The sequence below is a fragment of the Melitaea cinxia genome, chromosome 3 (assembly GCF_905220565.1).
Source record: "Melitaea cinxia chromosome 3, ilMelCinx1.1, whole genome shotgun sequence".
Classification (NCBI taxonomy): Eukaryota; Metazoa; Arthropoda; class Insecta; order Lepidoptera; family Nymphalidae; genus Melitaea; species Melitaea cinxia.
The window spans coordinates 6,632,150-6,651,718 of record NC_059396.1 but is presented as its reverse complement, the minus strand read 5'-3'; the positions used below and the strand labels follow the sequence as shown (position 1 = coordinate 6,651,718).

Genomic DNA, 19,569 nt, shown 5'->3' with positions numbered 1-19,569 from the left:
GCCATATTGCAACCACACAGTACTCATTTATGCGTTCCACCTATAAAAATCGCCTGCAACGCCCGCGTTTTAACCATTGAGGTGAAAACAGATTTATTATATCGTGGGTTTTTCCGTTAGTAGAATGGCATTTTTGCTGTGGTCAATGACATTGCGGGCCTTTAGTGGAACGCACTCATAAAGGCTAAAATAATGTTATTTTGATTGTCAATTGTCATTAGATTTGAAATTTATACATAAACATTCATAATTTTTCAAATTGATTCATGGAGATTGTTAATTATAATAATAGTTAAAAGTGCTTTTCATTTGTTTTTGCGAATGGTAGTAATAAGCTAATATTACTGTAAATAATAATTAAAATTATAAACTTTATTAAGTGGATTTTTTTAAATAAAATAGCGTTTTAAGTGTATAACAATTGTGTAAATATGGAGTCAAGTCCACTGGATTACGTAGCCCAAGCTTGTTTGGATTTAACTGAAGCAATGGTGTCTGCAAACAGTGAAGCTGAAAGAGACGCGCTCATTATAAACCACATAAAAAAAGTTTGGCCAATCGTGCCACCAATTGATGACTTCAAAAAAAGTAAATCTTGTTTAAGGCTTAAGAGAAATTTTTCATTAATTTTAATAGACCATTACTATTTAATGTTTATTCATTATTGCAGATTTAGAATGGGTCAACGTTAGTGAACCACTTTCCCTTACTCAGCATTGTGCAGAGAAAGTGGTAGTATTGGATTTCTGGACGTACTGCTGCATTAACTGTTACCATGTACTACCAGACTTGGAACATGTAGAAAAATTACATAAATCAGATAATGGCTTAGTTGTGGTATGTTTCACTTTTAATAACCTTAGGGTTTTTTCGTCTTAATACTAATGCGACACATTAAGGAATAACTGTAAAATATTAATTTATAGATATTTTTTATTATAGTAATTTATAGATAATTTATTATTATATAGCAATAAATAATAAATTACGTAGATAATTGATAGATTAATTAATTCAGCCTGTAACATCTCATTGATGGCCAGAGGCTTCATTTTTCATTAAGGAGAATGGTCAAAGCTTAATCTACCATGCTTCTTGATTACTGAATGGTACATAAAGGTTTTAAAATTATTTAAGAATTTTTTTTGTTATTTTACAGATTGGGGTACATTGTGCTAAGTTTAGTAATGAGAAGATATCTGGAAATGTTTTGGCTGCAGTACAAAGGTACAATATACATCATCCTGTAGTCAATGATGCCGATAGTTGTATGTGGGAAACATTAGGAATCAGATGTTGGCCCACTCTTCTTATATTGGGTATGTTATATTTATTGTATTATGTTTAAAGCGAGTTTTCATTTTTAGTCTAAAATATTGCTATATGTATTATAAATATATATATATATATATATATATATATATATATATATATATATATATATATATATATATATATATATATCTTATATATAAAATTATCATGTCACAATGTTAGTTACAATACTCCTCCGAAACAGCTGGACCCATTTTTATGAAATTTTGTGTTCATATCGGGTAGGTCTGAGAATCGGACATCTAGTTTTCATACCCCTAAGCTATAAGGGGGGGGGGGATTAAGGGGGTTAATAAGATATATGGCAAAACAACGTTTATGGGGTCAGCTAGTATATACATATATATAGCTATTAAAGTTTTAAAAGCAAGGAACTTATTTTGACATTTTAATATCATTTGTTAGAATATCAAAAAACAAGTTTAAGCTTACCAGATAAAGATGTCCTATAAAACCTTTCAATATAAAGAACAAAGTTATAGTCAACCTTTTCCTATCTATATAGAGTATACAGCTATTTTGCTTGCTTAAAAAGTTGAAAATATTGAGATATTTGTTGCTAGAAATTCAATGATAATATTATGGTTTAAGGTATCCCAAAGCAAAGCATTTTGCATACACTCTAATAATCTCTAAGATAGACTCACTGACATTTAACTTTGCACAAATGTACATAGCTTACAAGCCACGCATGTTGCTGCTGATATAAGTTTTAGCTTTTGATATATTCAATTGGCCCTACTTGTTAAGGTCGCTGCATACGTATTGTGTAACATAGTTCGTAAAATGATGGGGATTCTTAATTCACACGTACCGCACGCATATTAATACGCACGGCCTTATGGCCGCTGTATACGTAACTTGTTTCTGTCTGGACAGAATGGGATTTGAAATTTTTGAACACACTTCACGGATATTCAGGCGGGACGGGAACGTGTAACGCGCGGGTAGAAAAAATTTTGTCGGTGACGATGTTTAGCACGTATGCTGCGTATGCATAGTGGCCCCGTTTGCTCTGGAAATAATATAATTTGGGTTCATTTAATAATCTTCTAATAGGTCCATCAAATAAACCAATCTTCATCATAACTGGAGAAGGTCACAGAGATGAACTCATTTCGTATGTCGGTGTCGCTCTACGTCATTTCTCAACACGGATCGCAGCAACCCCTCTACCTGTGTCGATAAACTCTCACGTAAAAATGAAGGAGACTAGCACACTATATTTTCCTAGTAAGGTTTGTGATAACTTTATTTCAAAATAATATATTATATTAATAAATAATAATTAATTTTATATAGGGCTATTTTTTAATTATAATTATTTTTTTAACTGACTTCAAAAAAGGAGGAGGTTACTCAATTCGACCGATATATATATATATATATATATAGTATTCATAGCAAATTATCTTTGGAAATGTCTCACTGAAACAGCTTTGCTTCAAAAATTGTGGCCTACATTTAACCTAATAGATCACCTTTAATAGATCAATTTCCAAAATCTTTCGACTCCTTTCAGGATTTGTTTGAATATTATAACCTATATATATATATTGAAATATTGATATTCTATGTATATATTTTATTACAGAAAGCGTCGAATATAATTTCAATTTATATTATTTTTCTACATTAAGAATTTAATAAATAATAGAGTCCGTTAGTGACGTAGGTAAGAAGAATAATTTGTAACAAATTATTTGTTATAGCTTGCACTTAATCCATTCTACCGTGGCCGTGGAGAGGAACCTTTTATGGCTATATCGGATACTGGTCATCATAGAGTGTTGCTTACGGATTGTTCTGGAATTATTCTGCGCATTATTGGCGGACCTGAACCTGGTTTTAAAGATGGCAGTTAGTATTGTTTTTCCGTTTTTAGCTTACCATTTTCTTTTTGTTTGTTTTAAGTATAGTGCAAGATTAATAGTAAAAAAATTAGATTTTTGCTGGTACATAAGTGTGGATAATAAGTGAGTTGGGCTCGCTGGCGCAGAGTTCGGCGAGGCGCAGTTCGACTCGCCGCAGGGCGTGTGCTGGCTGTCGGGCAGCGTGCTGGTGGTGTGCGACACCGACAACCACGCGCTGCGCGCCGTGCACCTGGACGAGGGCAGCGTCGAGGTGCTCGCCGGGACCGGCCGCCAGGCTGCTGTAGGTGACCGCGGTAAGCAATCGCACTTTCTTTTTTGAAGCAAAATTTATTTAGGCTTATGTACAATATAGGTAGATTTTTTATCGGAGGTTAAGTTTTTGTTATTTCTGACTTTACCTTAATTCCGGTGCTGTGGTAAGTGTACTCATGCTCTGTACTGCGACTATCACGCGTTATTTTCGAACAAATTTACGTAAAAACGATCTTTACTGCAAGATCAAAATACGATACGAACTGACCTTTAACGACTGACAAATCACACTTAAACAAAATAACGCGTCAGACATAAAATATTCTAATAAAATTAGTAACATTGCGTGTTAGAATATAGGTTTAGAAATTCGAAAAATACCCAAAACCGAATCGGAGCACCCTACTGGCCACATGGTCTTGGTCTGCCCTACCCCTAGAGTGTTTTTTTTAAGCCGCGGAGGCGCGGAGGGAGGGCAGCCCTCGCCCGCCATGCGAAAGCGCGCGAACGAATGCGTAGAGGAGCATGAGTGAGCGTGCTTACGCACTTCCCGCAGCGCCGGAGCCAAGCGTTACTCTAACCTTAAAGGTTACAGCGGGGTTTAATAAAAATTTACCTCTGATAAAAAAAATCTACCTATATTGTACATAATAACCTTTCTTTACGCTCGCTTGACTTGCGGAGTGAGCTGGTGAATGCGTGACGAGAGCGTTACGAAAAGTGTGATCGAGCGAGGCGAACAGAGTAAAAGAGAGGTGAGAGCACACATTTTCTTTCTCTCTTTTTTTCATAGCCAGTTACGTTTCGTATATCTAAGGAGAGACAGTGCAGGCCAACTGATTGCTTAAGAAGTTTTACTTCAGTCGTGTGGTCTAACGCACACTCGTTTTGTCTCTCTCATTCATTTTTTCTCTCTCACTCGTTTTTTCGAAAGTAATTAAAAAAATCTATCTCTCTTTGTCTCTCTATCTTACTCTCTATACGTCTTTGTCTCTCTCTTTCTCCTCTCCCCTCTCTTGTTCTCTCACTCTCAGTCGAATGAGATCTTTTTTCTATTTTTTTAATGTGCTTTCTTTGAAAAAGCTAGTTAAAACTTGTACAAAGTATTTACTTGTATATGTATTGTTATATGCTATTTCATATATTAAATGGTTTTGTGTAATGCAACTTTTGCTTACACCACAATTTCAAGGTTAGCATTGCACATAATTATACTTAAGATATTTAGTATAAAAACAACAACGGTGTTTAGTTATTTCGTACCTATCTCTACCTATTTACCACTCATAAAATACATTTAGGTAGCAATTTTAGACAGTTTTAGAACTGCTGTTCTGAAATTAAACTATTGTAAAAAAAAAACTCACGCCGTATAGTAATAAATATTTTATGTAGTAACTAAGAGCCTGTGGATGTTGTATACATAATAAAAAAAAAACCTTTAGGTGGGAAATGTCTCGGCCTCCAGCCATTGTCCTCTCCGTGGGATGTATTGCTGTATACGACTCCAGATATGGACATGTCGGTGAGGCCAGTGCTACCACCACCGCCTCCACCGCCCGGACAAGCACCCTCCGACAAGGATAAGGAAGATAAAGAAAATAAAGGTAATCTATATTAATATTATAAAACTGAAAAGTTTGTTTTGATTCGGTTTTAAGAAATTTATTTGCAAAATACGGGTGTCACCTATAATGAGATAAATGATAATTTTACATTATTATTTAAAATTTTAACTATACTATACTATATTATGTATATTTGTTTCTTTGTCAGAACAGCCTAATCTGGGGAACTACTGGATCAAATTAAAAATTTCTTTTCGTGTTGAATAATTTATTTACCGAGGAAGGTTGTAGGCTATATAACATTTTTGGACGTTTTTTGTCTCAAATGAACGCGGGCGAAACCTCGGGGCACAGCTAGTGTCTTACACTTTGAAATTTATAATATCAAAGAACTATATTAAATTTATTTTAGATTTTAGTAAAATTTTGTAATATCTTTTTACAGATAAAGAGAAAAAGGACGAGAAACGTCGCGTCCTCATAATAGCTTGCGCCGGTTCGCACCAGATTTGGGCCCTATTTCTCGACAACACAATTTGGTGGAAATATAAAGCGTTTTCTGAAGGTAAAATAATTTTCTAAACTATTTAAAATATTTAATTAACACATGAAGTGAAAAAGTTAATTTACTTAAAACTGCTGCAAAAAATTGAATCGAGCTGTTTGTATGCAGGCACGTGCGTGTGTGTAGCGGGCTCGGGCGCGGAGGCGGCGCGCAACAGCTGCTACCCCGCCAGCGCCGCCTTCGCGCAGCCCGCGGGCCTGGCGCTGCGCGCAGGTGACCGCCCCTGCTGGCCCCGGGCCGCAGTGCGACATAGTGACTTAGTGTGTAGCGGGCTCGGGCGCGGAGGCGGCGCGCAACAGCTGCTACCCCGCCAGCGCCGCCTTCGCGCAGCCCGCGGGCCTGGCGCTGCGCGCAGGTGACCGCCCCTGCTGGCCCCGGGCCGCAGTGCGACATAGTGACTTAGTGTGTAGCGGGCTCGGGCGCGGAGGCGGCGCGCAACAGCTGCTACCCCGCCAGCGCCGCCTTCGCGCAGCCCGCGGGCCTGGCGCTGCGCGCAGGTGACCGCCCCTGCTGGCCCCGGGCCGCAGTGCGACATAGTGACTTAGTGTGTAGCGGGCTCGGGCGCGGAGGCGGCGCGCAACAGCTGCTACCCCGCCAGCGCCGCCTTCGCGCAGCCCGCGGGCCTGGCGCTGCGCGCAGGTGACCGCCCCTGCTGGCCCCGGGCCGCAGTGCGACATAGTGACTTAGTGTGTAGCGGGCTCGGGCGCGGAGGCGGCGCGCAACAGCTGCTACCCCGCCAGCGCCGCCTTCGCGCAGCCCGCGGGCCTGGCGCTGCGCGCAGGTGACCGCCCCTGCTGGCCCCGGGCCGCAGTGCGACATAGTGACTTAGTGTGTAGCGGGCTCGGGCGCGGAGGCGGCGCGCAACAGCTGCTACCCCGCCAGCGCCGCCTTCGCGCAGCCCGCGGGCCTGGCGCTGCGCGCAGGTGACCGCCCCTGCTGGCCCCGGGCCGCAGTGCGACATAGTGACTTAGTGTGTAGCGGGCTCGGGCGCGGAGGCGGCGCGCAACAGCTGCTACCCCGCCAGCGCCGCCTTCGCGCAGCCCGCGGGCCTGGCGCTGCGCGCAGGTGACCGCCCCTGCTGGCCCCGGGCCGCAGTGCGACATAGTGACTTAGTGTGTAGCGGGCTCGGGCGCGGAGGCGGCGCGCAACAGCTGCTACCCCGCCAGCGCCGCCTTCGCGCAGCCCGCGGGCCTGGCGCTGCGCGCAGGTGACCGCCCCTGCTGGCCCCGGGCCGCAGTGCGACATAGTGACTTAGTGTGTAGCGGGCTCGGGCGCGGAGGCGGCGCGCAACAGCTGCTACCCCGCCAGCGCCGCCTTCGCGCAGCCCGCGGGCCTGGCGCTGCGCGCAGGTGACCGCCCCTGCTGGCCCCGGGCCGCAGTGCGACATAGTGACTTAGTGTGTAGCGGGCTCGGGCGCGGAGGCGGCGCGCAACAGCTGCTACCCCGCCAGCGCCGCCTTCGCGCAGCCCGCGGGCCTGGCGCTGCGCGCAGGTGACCGCCCCTGCTGGCCCCGGGCCGCAGTGCGACATAGTGACTTAGTGTGTAGCGGGCTCGGGCGCGGAGGCGGCGCGCAACAGCTGCTACCCCCGCCAGCGCCGCCTTCGCGCAGCCCGCGGGCCTGGCGCTGCGCGCAGGTGACCGCCCCTGCTGGCCCCGGGCCGCAGTGCGACATAGTGACTTAGTGTGTAGCGGGCTCGGGCGCGGAGGCGGCGCGCAACAGCTGCTACCCCGCCAGCGCCGCCTTCGCGCAGCCCGCGGGCCTGGCGCTGCGCGCAGGTGACCGCCCCTGCTGGCCCCGGGCCGCAGTGCGACATAGTGACTTAGTGTGTAGCGGGCTCGGGCGCGGAGGCGGCGCGCAACAGCTGCTACCCCGCCAGCGCCGCCTTCGCGCAGCCCGCGGGCCTGGCGCTGCGCGCAGGTGACCGCCCCTGCTGGCCCCGGGCCGCAGTGCGACATAGTGACTTAGTGTGTAGCGGGCTCGGGCGCGGAGGCGGCGCGCAACAGCTGCTACCCCGCCAGCGCCGCCTTCGCGCAGCCCGCGGGCCTGGCGCTGCGCGCAGGTGACCGCCCCTGCTGGCCCCGGGCCGCAGTGCGACATAGTTGACTTAGTGTGTATCTGGCGATTGCGGGTTCGATCCCCGCACACGACAAACGTTTGTATTGGCGATACAGATGTTTGTCGTGGTCTGGGCGTTCGCGCTTGTATATTGTGTGTGTTCCTGGACCCCCGACACAGGAGATAATCCTACTGGGAGCCGTGAGTGTGAAGCGTTTATTTATTTATAAACTAGCTGACCCCGCAAACGTTGTTTTGCCATATATGTTATTAACACCCTTAATCCCCCCTCCCCTTATAACTAGATGTTGGCCGATTCTCAGACCTATCCGATATGCCCACAAAATTGTATTAAAATCGGTCGAGCCGTTTCGGAGGAGTTCAATGTTTAACATCATGACACGAGAATTTTATGTATTAGAATAAACTAAGTGTGCGAAATTATATACTCTTCCGTCAGCGCAATTGTTGTAAAAAGGGGTACAAAATTTTTACTTCACGTATTAATATATAGATAGAAGGGCCGCCTACCAGTTATTTATTTATTTATTTTATACTTTATTGTACACCACAAATATATTACAAACAAAGCATAAAGATAGTTACAGACAGTGAGGTACAATGGGCGGACTTATGGCTCATTAGCCATTTTTTCCAGACAACCCAGTTATAATTTTGTTGAAATTTATAGCACATGCAAATATCTTTGTACTTACGATCAACGCATTAGAATCTTGTACTACGCCAACTTGGTGAAATTCTAAAATAAATGGTTCTTACTTAACCAGATTTGTATCTTAAATTTTATTTCTAAAGGCTTGGTCATTTGGAGTTCCACACTTCGGGTAATTTTATTTATAGTCAATTCCTGCTTATATAAATTTTAGCGAAATTCATGCTGACAGTAAGAACTCACGCAGCTTTCATTCGCCATCCTCGTCTAACAAGTGGTGTTGCGCGATAGCTCTCTTACACTTTGTCTTTAGTACCTACTTTTTTAAATTGCTAGTAAACCTTATTTGTGGTTATTTTCTCACAGGTAGTGGCATATTATTATCATATTAAAAAAAATAAGCTTTAGTTTAATATAAAAACATAAATATATCATACGTCACGAACGTTTTTTACATTACAACAAATTATTACCTGTTTACATCTGACTGCTAAGTAGTTGCGGCCGAGTGGGCATCAGCACCCATGTCTTTTCAATGTTTCTATATGAATTACTGTGATGTGAATAATATTTCATTTAATCAAGAAGTTAATGGTTTTTTTTTTTTTTTTTTGGAAAATAAATCATTATAATTAAAAGTGTTTGTGGGCACTTTTTGACTGGCACCCTGTTATCAATATATTTGCCTGTTCACAAAGGATTGTAGAAATTAGAGTTTGGTTATCTATCTACGTATCTAATGATGAATGTAATGATTTTGCAGCGGGATCTTAGTCTAATCATTTCATTACTATTTTATTAACAATAACCTTTTTATTTTATACAGGTCATACCAACTCCGAAGTATTTATAGCTGATTCGGAAAGTTCTTCAATTAGAAGACTAGCTCTTTCGACTGGACAGGTTTCCACGCTTTGCGGAGGAGATCGAAATCCTTTAGTAAATATTTTATGCCTATTCTGCTTGTCAAATACAGATAGTTCTCTTTTATGTCATCTCTTAACACATATTGTATTTATTTATGTTAATTTCTATGAATTTTATGTTTTATGTTTGTTAATTTCTATGAATGTTAATATAAAATTATTTTGTTTTAGAACCTTTTTGCTTACGGGGACGTAGATGATATCGGTGTCGACGCAAAACTCCAACATCCGATGGCAGTCGCGTACTGTGAATCTAACAAAACTCTTTACGTAGCCGACACATACAATAATAAAATCAAGAAGGTGGAAGTTGGATCCCAAAAAGTTACCACTTTGAACCCAACAATGATCGAAACAACAGATCCAGCGAAGTTCAACGAACCGTCAGGTCTCTCGGTTAGTTCGGACGGAAAGTATCTTTACATAGCGGACACGAACAATCATAGCATAAAAATTCTCAATCTAGCCAAAAACGTATGCCAAGAATTCAAAGTACGTCTTCCAGATCCAAAGTTCACTGAACCCGAGAACCTCATACTGTACAAGAATGACTTGTTCGTGAACAGAAAATGCGGCAATCTTATCATATACTTTAACGTTAATTTAGACGCTGAAACGAAAAGCGTTAAGTTTACACCGGGAGCGCCGCAGAACTGGCACGTTTGCGTTCGTGATGAAAATAATAAAGACGTCACTCTTGACGATTTCGAATTCGTCGGTAGTTCGCACAAAGGCACTAAACTACCAGGTCGTGTGGAAATGAAACTTAAGACAAGGACTGATAAGACACATTATCGCTTGTACCTAAGCTTCCAGACGGCGCTGTGCGACACCACCGTATGTTTCGCTCACTCGTTCACGATACGCTCTACGATTTTAGTTCGTGATTCCGTAAAAATGGTTGAATCTTACAAAATAACTTGCAAAGTAAACCCTGTTAATCGTAATGAACAAAAATCGGAAACTAATAAAATTTAACGCTTTTTGTTTGCTAAGGTCTCACATGCTTTAAACATGACCAATAAGGCCTTTTATTGCAAAAATAAATATTTATGTAAATTAATATTTATGTGATTAAAATTCATTTACATACATGTAAAAATACCTAAAAAACCTAATGAAAAGTAGTATATTTTTTCATATACTACTTTTCATTAGGTTTTTTCACAATTTCTATATGTAAGCACAAGTTTTTTTAAAATCTGGGTTATATGTTAAGACGTTGTTACCTTTATATATATTTTTCCAATTAACATAATATACGAATAATATAATAAATTTTTAATTTTGTAAATTTTTATTATTTCATTCATTTCTTTTTTCAATATTAGCTTAAAATGGCCTAAAATAAAACGTTTGTCCGGGTACCTCACCTGTTATAATTGTTTTACCGCAAAAAAAATTGCTGAAATAATGAAACAACCAAACACAATGTCTAATCTGTTAGTGCTCGAGTAATATCCGTTTTAAAACGCAATAATTATTATTATTTTTGCATTTGAAAACGGTTATATTAGTAGGTACGGTTATTACCATGTAATCAAAAATTTTGAAGATAAACAATATTGTTATAAATATAATGATACGAAATTGTGAGTACTTACGTACTATCATATTAAAAACATCTCAAAGGAAGCCTGGAGCTCCACGATCGTCAATGCTGCGAATAACTTTTTTTTTGTAGAATAAATATACTCTCAATATCAAAAGCGTTACTGTTACTCCTTAGTAAGAAACAATAACAACGAATACCGTAGACTTGAATATCGGGAACATAAATGTAATACGGTACTCTTAAATTTGAGTATATCCCTAAAAAATGTTTTATGTAAAAGATTTTCGTTACTTAATTTCAAATATCTTTTTCTATTCGTCTCTTTTCCATAAAAAAAAAAAAAAAAACAATCTACGACTATTTCCAAGCACAGAATTTTTTGAAATACCAAGTCTTCAGAAGCTCAGCTTTGCTTGTTCAAATCAGAATTCAGGATCACTGTCTTTAATGTATCTATGTATATTGAAGTTGATAATACCTAAATAAAAGTCTTGGAATCTTGTACTACCAATACCAAGAAAGGTGGCTTTGACATTTCTTACCAGGATACGAGTACGTGATAGAAACAACAGCAATTTATATGATCACGACCGCTGTGACCTCGCCAAATATTACTGTTGAAGCAGTAAATGAATTGTGTTTTCTCATCTATAGATTTTACGCCAGAGCAACAGGATACAACTAAATAGTTATTTAATAGTACCGATTTTGTATGATTAAGAAACAGATTGAGCTTGTTGGTAAAGTATCGACAAACAGCTCGATACAACAATCTTTTGATTTGCTTAGCACAGTTAGCAGTGCTTTCCGCTTTAAGGCTGTAGGTCCGATTCCCCTAGTATGAGTATAAATTGCTTCCTTAAACAGAGACAACAATCTTCCTAACTTGGAAAAGACGACCGAATATGTTCAGTGTTAAACTATTTGTAAAATAAGTTTAATACAGGTAGCACACAATTACACAGGTATAATCGCATAATTGTAAGACAATAAATGTAAAAGAATGTCGAAATATTTTATAGAAAGGACTTATCATTATTATTATTACCTAAATCTCAACCTAACGAGTAAAAGAGAGAAATAAAACGTATAAACGGTCCTTGTATCTGTAGATGTGATCCCAGTTGTAAAATTTGTTTCTTTGTTAAAAAATCACTTATTTTCAAGCAAGGTTACATAAATCAAAAAATCGAGATCAATAGAGAACCAGCTACATGTTACATTGTAAGTAATAGGCTTCGTAGTTGTTGAAAATGATCCATCCATCGTTGGTATTTTTTTTTTCAAATTTTGGAAATTTCAATAAATATTGACTCGCATGTAGGAGAAGGATCAGAGTTTAATCCACCACGCTACTCCAATGCGGGTTGGCGGATATATTCCCTACTATGAGTAAAGATTGCTCTCAGGTATACATGATAACAACCGAGACCGACGGCTTAACGTGCTCTCTGAGGCACGGTGGGGAGACTCAGAAGGACTGCACAAACACCTAGACCACGGCAAATGTGGCCAATACAAATGTTTGTCATGTACGGAGATCGAACCCGCAACCGCCAGCCCAACAGCCACAAACCAGTGTTGTGACTGTTGCGCCAACGCGTCGTCATTGATTCGTCTGCCATAATATAATTACATTATACAATTTTTTAGTAAAACAAAGATGTGTTAGACTTTTATACCGCATTGCATTATTGTATACAATAGGCACTTACTGATTTTGCAAATTAGGAGTCTACAAGGATTACGGCGGTAATGAGCCATGTGACAATGGTTGCATAAAGGCCGGCAGGAACCGTTTTTATATTTTTATATGATGTTATAAAATTACTATATCAAACGTTCAGTTAGCGCATCCGATCAAAAGACCCTGATTATTGATACACGATTTGTTTTTACTGAGGTCTCGGCAGTTCGCATAAATAAGCGTAGGAACCAGATCAGTGGCCTCTATTGAGCTCAATTCAAGTCATTACTAAGGAATATAACTTACACTTATGAATTAAATGCAGATACTTTGCTTGTATGCCCATAATTTGGGTAGACGTGAAGTCACGATAACGGGTCGATTGAATGACCTTTAATAGTGGGTATACCTGCTTTATTTAAGCTATCGCCCGAAGCTTTTCAAGTTTACGCAATGCTCCATTCCTTAGCCCCATTTAAAGATAGCAATAATTGCTAATTCTTCTTGCATTAGACACAGTGGTATAAAAATTAAAGGTCATTTATTGACTAAAGCTACTTACTTATTAGTAACAATTTACTGAATTAAACAATTACCTTGATATTGTATGAACACTTTAAATCTGCGTAAAATTAGCTTTACCTATTCTTAGAGTATCGAAAACATTAACGTTAATACAATATTGTGTGTTATTGTGTGACCTTTAATAAACCACAAACTTAGAATTATAGCAATAAGTAGTGACATCTTAGTGAGTGAATGATTTGAACAATTCACCGCTATCAAGTGCAAGATGCTCGAGCAAGCAGGCTAAGGTCGCCCCAATCATTACAGCCTCAATGTCCCAAAACAATCACATCGTGGGTCGTCAATTAGTTGCTTCTAGTTCGTGCTTTAAAAACTCTTTAAAGTTTTAAATAAATTTCTGTAAGCTATGATTACTTTTTAAAAAATTAGCAAATAATTATACTCGTCAAATATGACATGACGAAGCCTGATTATTTAAATTACAAACGATGTTGTTATTTACTTTTAGTATTAGGTAACATGTTTTTCGCTGATTAAGTATTCGATTTAAGGGTTCAAGTAATGCATAAGTACCTATATGAATATATAATTTTCTAGATAGGTTTTAATAAGTGATGTAGTAGTTTTTAGTTTGTTATAATTTAAAATATTTTGTCATGGTCAAGGAAACTTCTTTTTTCCGATTTTTATAAATGCGTATATACAATATAAAATCTCAAATTTCCTTGTAATATAAAAGTCGCTGACGATTTAGACATGGATAGCACAAATATTACCTAAGTTTCAGAAAATGCGCCTAAACTTTATAAATATTATTTAAAGGTTTGAGAAAAAATCTAATTGAATTAGTAAAATTATCATATATACTAATTAATTAACAATCTTTATCACCTTGTTAAATATACTATGATCAATTTCAAAAAACAAAATATTTATTAATTTTTTATTTATTTATTTACTACTTCTTGCATAAATATAGTCAAACACTTTTACGTAGTAAACAAAAAGGAAAAAAAGTAGCAGTACAGAAATAAAATTAAACAAAAAGTAGTTACAATGACAGCATGCAAAGGCGGTCTTATTGCTATAAGCAATCTCTTCCAGACAACCCCAGGTAAAGGAGATTATTAGTAAGAAAATATTTTAGATTTTATCACAAAATATCGCGCTCAACCTATTTTTTAATACCTCAAAGAAAAACTGCGAAATAATTTACGGCCATCGGCATTTATTACTATCGGCTAGTACCTATGTATTATGAAGAAATATTGATTTAAGATTGCCTATGTAATTTTCGTGAGAGTGCACGTCACCAGCGCTCTTTAGGATGAGCCGCCTCTGTACAAAGCTAAAATAAGTAGTTCATCTTCACACACTCGCATGCATAATAGGTATAAGATGTATTTATGGTTTAAGCTTCCGTTGTAATAATTCTTTTGACATATTATTATTAGCCAGTTACTGGTAATAAAAAAACATTACTTGTACTTCGTTGATCCAGGCTCAGCTGATTAGTCATATATGTTATAGCTGTTCAGTATATACATATGTTAGGTATGCAAAGCTTGCCTTCAGTCGCGTTACAAATAAGTGAATAGAATTAATAAGCGCTTCACACTCAACGGATCCCCCAGTAGGATTTTCTCCTGTGCTGGTGGTCCGGAAACACATACAATACACAAATACAACGCCCAGACCACGACTAACATCTATATGATCGATATAAATGTCTGTCGTGAGCGGTAATCGAACCCGCGACCGCTGGCGCAACAGCCAGCGCGTTAGCCGTTGCGCCAATGGGTCGTCTTAACCGTTGCGCCAACGCAACGGGTCGTCTGTAAATAATACGCACATTCTAAGAAAATGTATAATACAATATATATATATAAATATATATATATATATATATGTATATATATTATGTTTTATAATAGTTGTATAATACTAATACAATCTACATAAATATATTCTAACATTACTATGCAATAAAAATAAATGGAAGGTAGTTATTTTTGTAGTGCAAAGACTTAAAATCTCGGAAAAAACTCTTACATACCTATAGTATAATACTATATACGCAGTTTATTTATGTTACAATTGCTTCATATTTTATTTTCCTAAACTTGAAATTCATTTTAATATATTTTCATAACTGGAATATAAAAACGTATATACAAATACTACGCTATGAGTGTTTGAAAGGGAATTGTAGGTAACTATTAATGTCAACAAAGTTTTAAGTGTAAGCGTTTAATAAATAATAGAATTCGTGTATAAAAAGTAAACTTGTTTATTATTTAACTTATAACACACATATACTAATATACCTAAGTAATTGGTTTGTTTGTTCGTTTGGAGTTATTCGTTTGAAATCTCTATGTTATGATATGTATACGAAAAATTTTATTCATATTAATTTGATAGTATATAAAACAAATAACGAGTACAATAAATATTAATGTTGTAGTATAAACTATATTACTAGTTTTGCTCGCGACTTTGTCCGCGTGGAATTTAACAAAATAGTTACTGTTCAGTTCGCAGTTATAAAATAAAAATAATAACTCATATAGTCTTGTCAGAACTACGGAAGATAGCGGAAGTGTTTTTGTTACTAATTCAATTATTAACCTTTATTTTCATTTTATCAACCTCTTTGTTTTTTCGAGGTCGAAATAATTTACTTATTTATGAATCTACATAGTTGAGTGTGTGTACTTTCACCAGTTAAGTGCTTAATCATCGTTTGGTGTTGGTGTTTTACATTGTTTTTACATCGTCACTGTGCTGATTTCTTGATGAATATTGGGAGATACCCTCATAATCATAATTATAAACTTCAATTACATAGAACATTATAAGGAACAAGTTTTTCGCTGATCATTAACAATACAACGCTGGCGCAGCGGCTTGTATGACAGAATAGAAGAATTAATCAATCGATATAACCCGAGTTCCAATCCAAGTCTAACACCGAGACAATTTTTGTATATTCAATTTAATCTTTGGTTTATTTGAAGTTTATTTGAAGTTATTGTAATTTTTAAAATGAAATACGCTTGTTGCAAATCAACGGCAGGGGACGCCACTGGCCGTATCAATTGTAAACAGTGTAAGGATACATATCATATTAAATGTTTATTTCCTTGTGATAGAAACAAACAATTGTCACCGGAGTATATGAGGGAATGGGCATGTCCTGTATGTGTGTCTGCACGCGATCGTCGCCTTAATTCAGATAATACCCCTGTACGTGGTTCAACCTCCACGGGATCTCCCAGTGAGAATATAAACACAAAAAGAGGCGGTTCGACTGTGTTGAATCAGTCACCTGAGATTATGACGAGCGATTTTGATATATCCACTCAATTTGAGGGTATTAAGGAATTTATAGCCAGTGAAATGGCAAAGTGGAAAGTAGATTTAGAAGCGTCGATAAGCAATATGGTGTCAACACTTCTTCAACCAATTAAGGACGATATTACAAGTTTGAGGGAATCTGTGTCTTTTATCAATTCGAAGTATGATGAGTTTAATAATAAAGTCATTGGATTAGAAAAAGAATTAAAGTCCTTATCCTCACTGTCTATTGAACTGAGTACTTTAAAGAAGAAAATTGATACTTTGGAAACTGAAAATAATAGCCGAGAGCAATGGTCACGTAGATCAAATATTGAAGTTTATGGTATACCTGAGAGGAAGAATGAAAACCTAATGGAGATTTTAAAAACAATCTCAGATCGTACTGGTTATCAATTAAATCCTTCTACAGATATTGATTTTGTTACCAGAGTTGCTCATAGTAAAAGCGAAAATCGGCTTATTAAACCTATAGTTATTAAGTTCCTGTCACGTTGGAAGAAGGATGACTTCTTGGCTTTAGCTAAAAGAATAAAACTCCAATGTAGTGATATTGGTTTTGCTGGTAATAGCTCTAATGTGTACTTTAAAGAACACCTGACACGTTCTAACAAAGCTCTTCTGCAGGAAGCTAAAAAGTTGGCCAAAGAGAAAAATTTTTCCTATGTTTGGATAAAGAATTGTACTATTATGGTCCGACGTACAGATACCAGTCCAGTATTACATATATTAAGCAACAGCGATTTGAAAAAAATTGTGTGAATGTCGTTATACCTTCCTCTGATTATTTTTTATTATTTCATTATTATTTTTTATTCTTTCATTATTATTTTTTATTCTTTCATTATAATTTTTTATTTTTTTATTTTATATATATTCATTTTGTAAAAATAAATTTATTACTAATTGAATTGTCACCCTATTGTATAACTAATATTGTAGGTAGCGAGGACATCTTGACTTGTGATTGTTTTGTGTTTGCTAATTGCTTTGACTTTTCTGTTGTGTTTCTTGAGTTGCATTTGGATCGTCTTTATACTTTAGTATTACTGAACTGTGAATATGTTTTCTACGGAAATGGATGATAATATCTCTATTTATTATCAGAATGTTCGTGGCTTACGTTCTAAAACCAATTTATTTTTTCGAAACCTACTTAAAACAGATTTTGGAATTATATGTCTGACAGAAACATGGCTACTGGAGGGCATTTTTAACGAGGAATTGTTTGACTCTCGATATTGTGTCTACAGATGCGATAGGGATTATAAGGTACGTGGAAACACTTTAGGTGGTGGTGTTTTAATAGCCGTCAGGCGGGACTTTTTTGTAGATTCTGTTACAGCTATACCTATTATCGGTGCAGTCGCTGAGGTTATCAAAGTGAAAATAAAACTTAGTCGTGAACGAAGATTGCATTTTTTAAACATTTATACTTGTTATTTTCCTCATTGTCAGTTGCATTTTGAGGCACTGTGCGGGTGTTTCGAAATTATTTCAAATGACGTGATTAACGGCCCCGAAGAAGATTATTTTATAGCGGGTGATTTTAACATTTCCGTAGCTAAATGGTATTCTAATGACTCTGTTATGTGTTTGGATAGTTCTAATTTAGATAACAATCTCGTCTATACATTATTTAATTTTCTAAGTTTTACAGGTCTGAATCAATATAATTGTATTCCAAATGTAAATCATAAGTATCTGGATTTAATTATTTGTAGCTGCCACTGTGTAACTTCTAAATCGATTTGTGCGCTTGTCCCCGAGGATAGCCATCATCCGGCAATAGAGGTATGTCTCAATGCTTTTAACCAACAAACCCTTTCTTCTAAATCAAGGACTGTGCGACTATATCGTGCCGTTGATTACAATATTGTCAACGGGATTATTGATAATATTAATTGGTATGAGTTACTGTCGGGCCTCGATATCGATACGTCTGTTACTGTCTTTTATCAAACCATTAATGAAATCATATCCGAATGGGTTCCTGTTAGGGTCGTAGCAGATAGTAGACATTATCCGTGTTGGTATTCGAGCGCTTTAATTAAAATTGTTAGGGAAAAACTCAAATATCACAGAAAGTGGAAAATCTACGGAAGGATTAGTGATTATGATACTTTCAGATTATTAAGGGATAGACAAAAAAGGGCACAAGTATACTGCTATGACACTTATATTAATAACTCAGAAGAGAAAATATTACGACACAGTAAACATTTTTGGTCATTCGTAAAGTCTAAAAAAAGCTGTAATGAATTACCTGGCACGATGTTTTTGGATCATTTGTCTGCGTCAAATGGTATAGAGATTAGTTCTCTTTTCAACAATTATTTTAAATCAGTTTTTCGATCTAATACGCCCAACACAGATTACGAAGTAAATAACTTTAACACGTCTCAAAATTGTCATGATAGTGTTTCAATTGGAACTGTCGATATATCGCGTGGGATTGTATCAAGATATTTAAGGAAACTTGACGTTAATAAGGGTTGTGGCCCTGACCTTATACCTCCATATTTTCTAAAAATGTGTAGTGACAGTCTTGCGCTTCCAATATCTCTGCTTTTTGATAAGTCCCTGAAAACCGGAGTTATGCCGCTGTTATGGAAACAGTCATTTGTGGTGCCCATTTTTAAGTCTGGTAATAAACATAATATTCAGAATTACAGACCTATTTCTAAATTGTGTGTTATCGCTAAATTATTTGAAAAAATTATATATGACAGCATTTTTCCAATTTTTAGGCCTATAATTATTGAACAGCAACACGGTTTTATGAATAAAAAATCTACAGAGTCTAATTTGAATGAATTTTTACACCGAATATTGACTCATATGGATAGTGGTTGTCAGGTTGACGTCGTGTATACCGACTTCTCAAAAGCATTTGATAAAATTTCGCATTATTTATTAATTCGTAGGCTTGTAGAAGTTGGTATACATGGCGATCTCCTACGTTGGATGATTTCGTATCTTAGGGAGCGGAGTCAGGCTGTGACAGTTAAAGGCTTTTGCTCATCTTTTGTACCCGTTACCTCAGGAGTGCCTCAGGGTTCTCATCTCGGCCCTCTACTTTTTAATCTATTCATAAATAACATAAATAAGGTATTTAAGAACTCGGAAATATTATTATATGCTGACGACATGAAAATTTTTAAACCAATTAATACACCTACTGATTGTG

At 37.9% G+C, this 19,569-nt stretch overlaps 2 protein-coding genes across 2 annotated transcripts; both read left to right on the top strand.

The window, feature by feature from the left end:
- Positions 1–431: 431 nt before the first annotated feature.
- Positions 432–10,543, top strand: LOC123669129 (NHL repeat-containing protein 2). Its single transcript, XM_045602763.1, has 11 exons — positions 432–588; positions 671–837; positions 1,160–1,319; positions 2,395–2,573; positions 3,048–3,195; positions 3,335–3,502; positions 4,907–5,068; positions 5,475–5,594; positions 5,703–5,807; positions 9,150–9,262; positions 9,421–10,543. Exons 1-11 carry the CDS (start codon positions 432–434, stop codon positions 10,225–10,227), a joined length of 2,286 nt encoding a protein of 761 aa, XP_045458719.1. The 3' UTR covers positions 10,228–10,543.
- Positions 10,544–16,358: 5,815 nt separating this feature from the next.
- LOC123669739 lies at positions 16,359–17,141 on the top strand. The gene has a single exon (XM_045603329.1). The coding sequence runs from the start codon at positions 16,359–16,361 to the stop codon at positions 17,139–17,141; it is 783 nt and encodes a 260-aa protein (XP_045459285.1).
- The last annotated feature ends 2,428 nt before the right edge of the window (positions 17,142–19,569 follow it).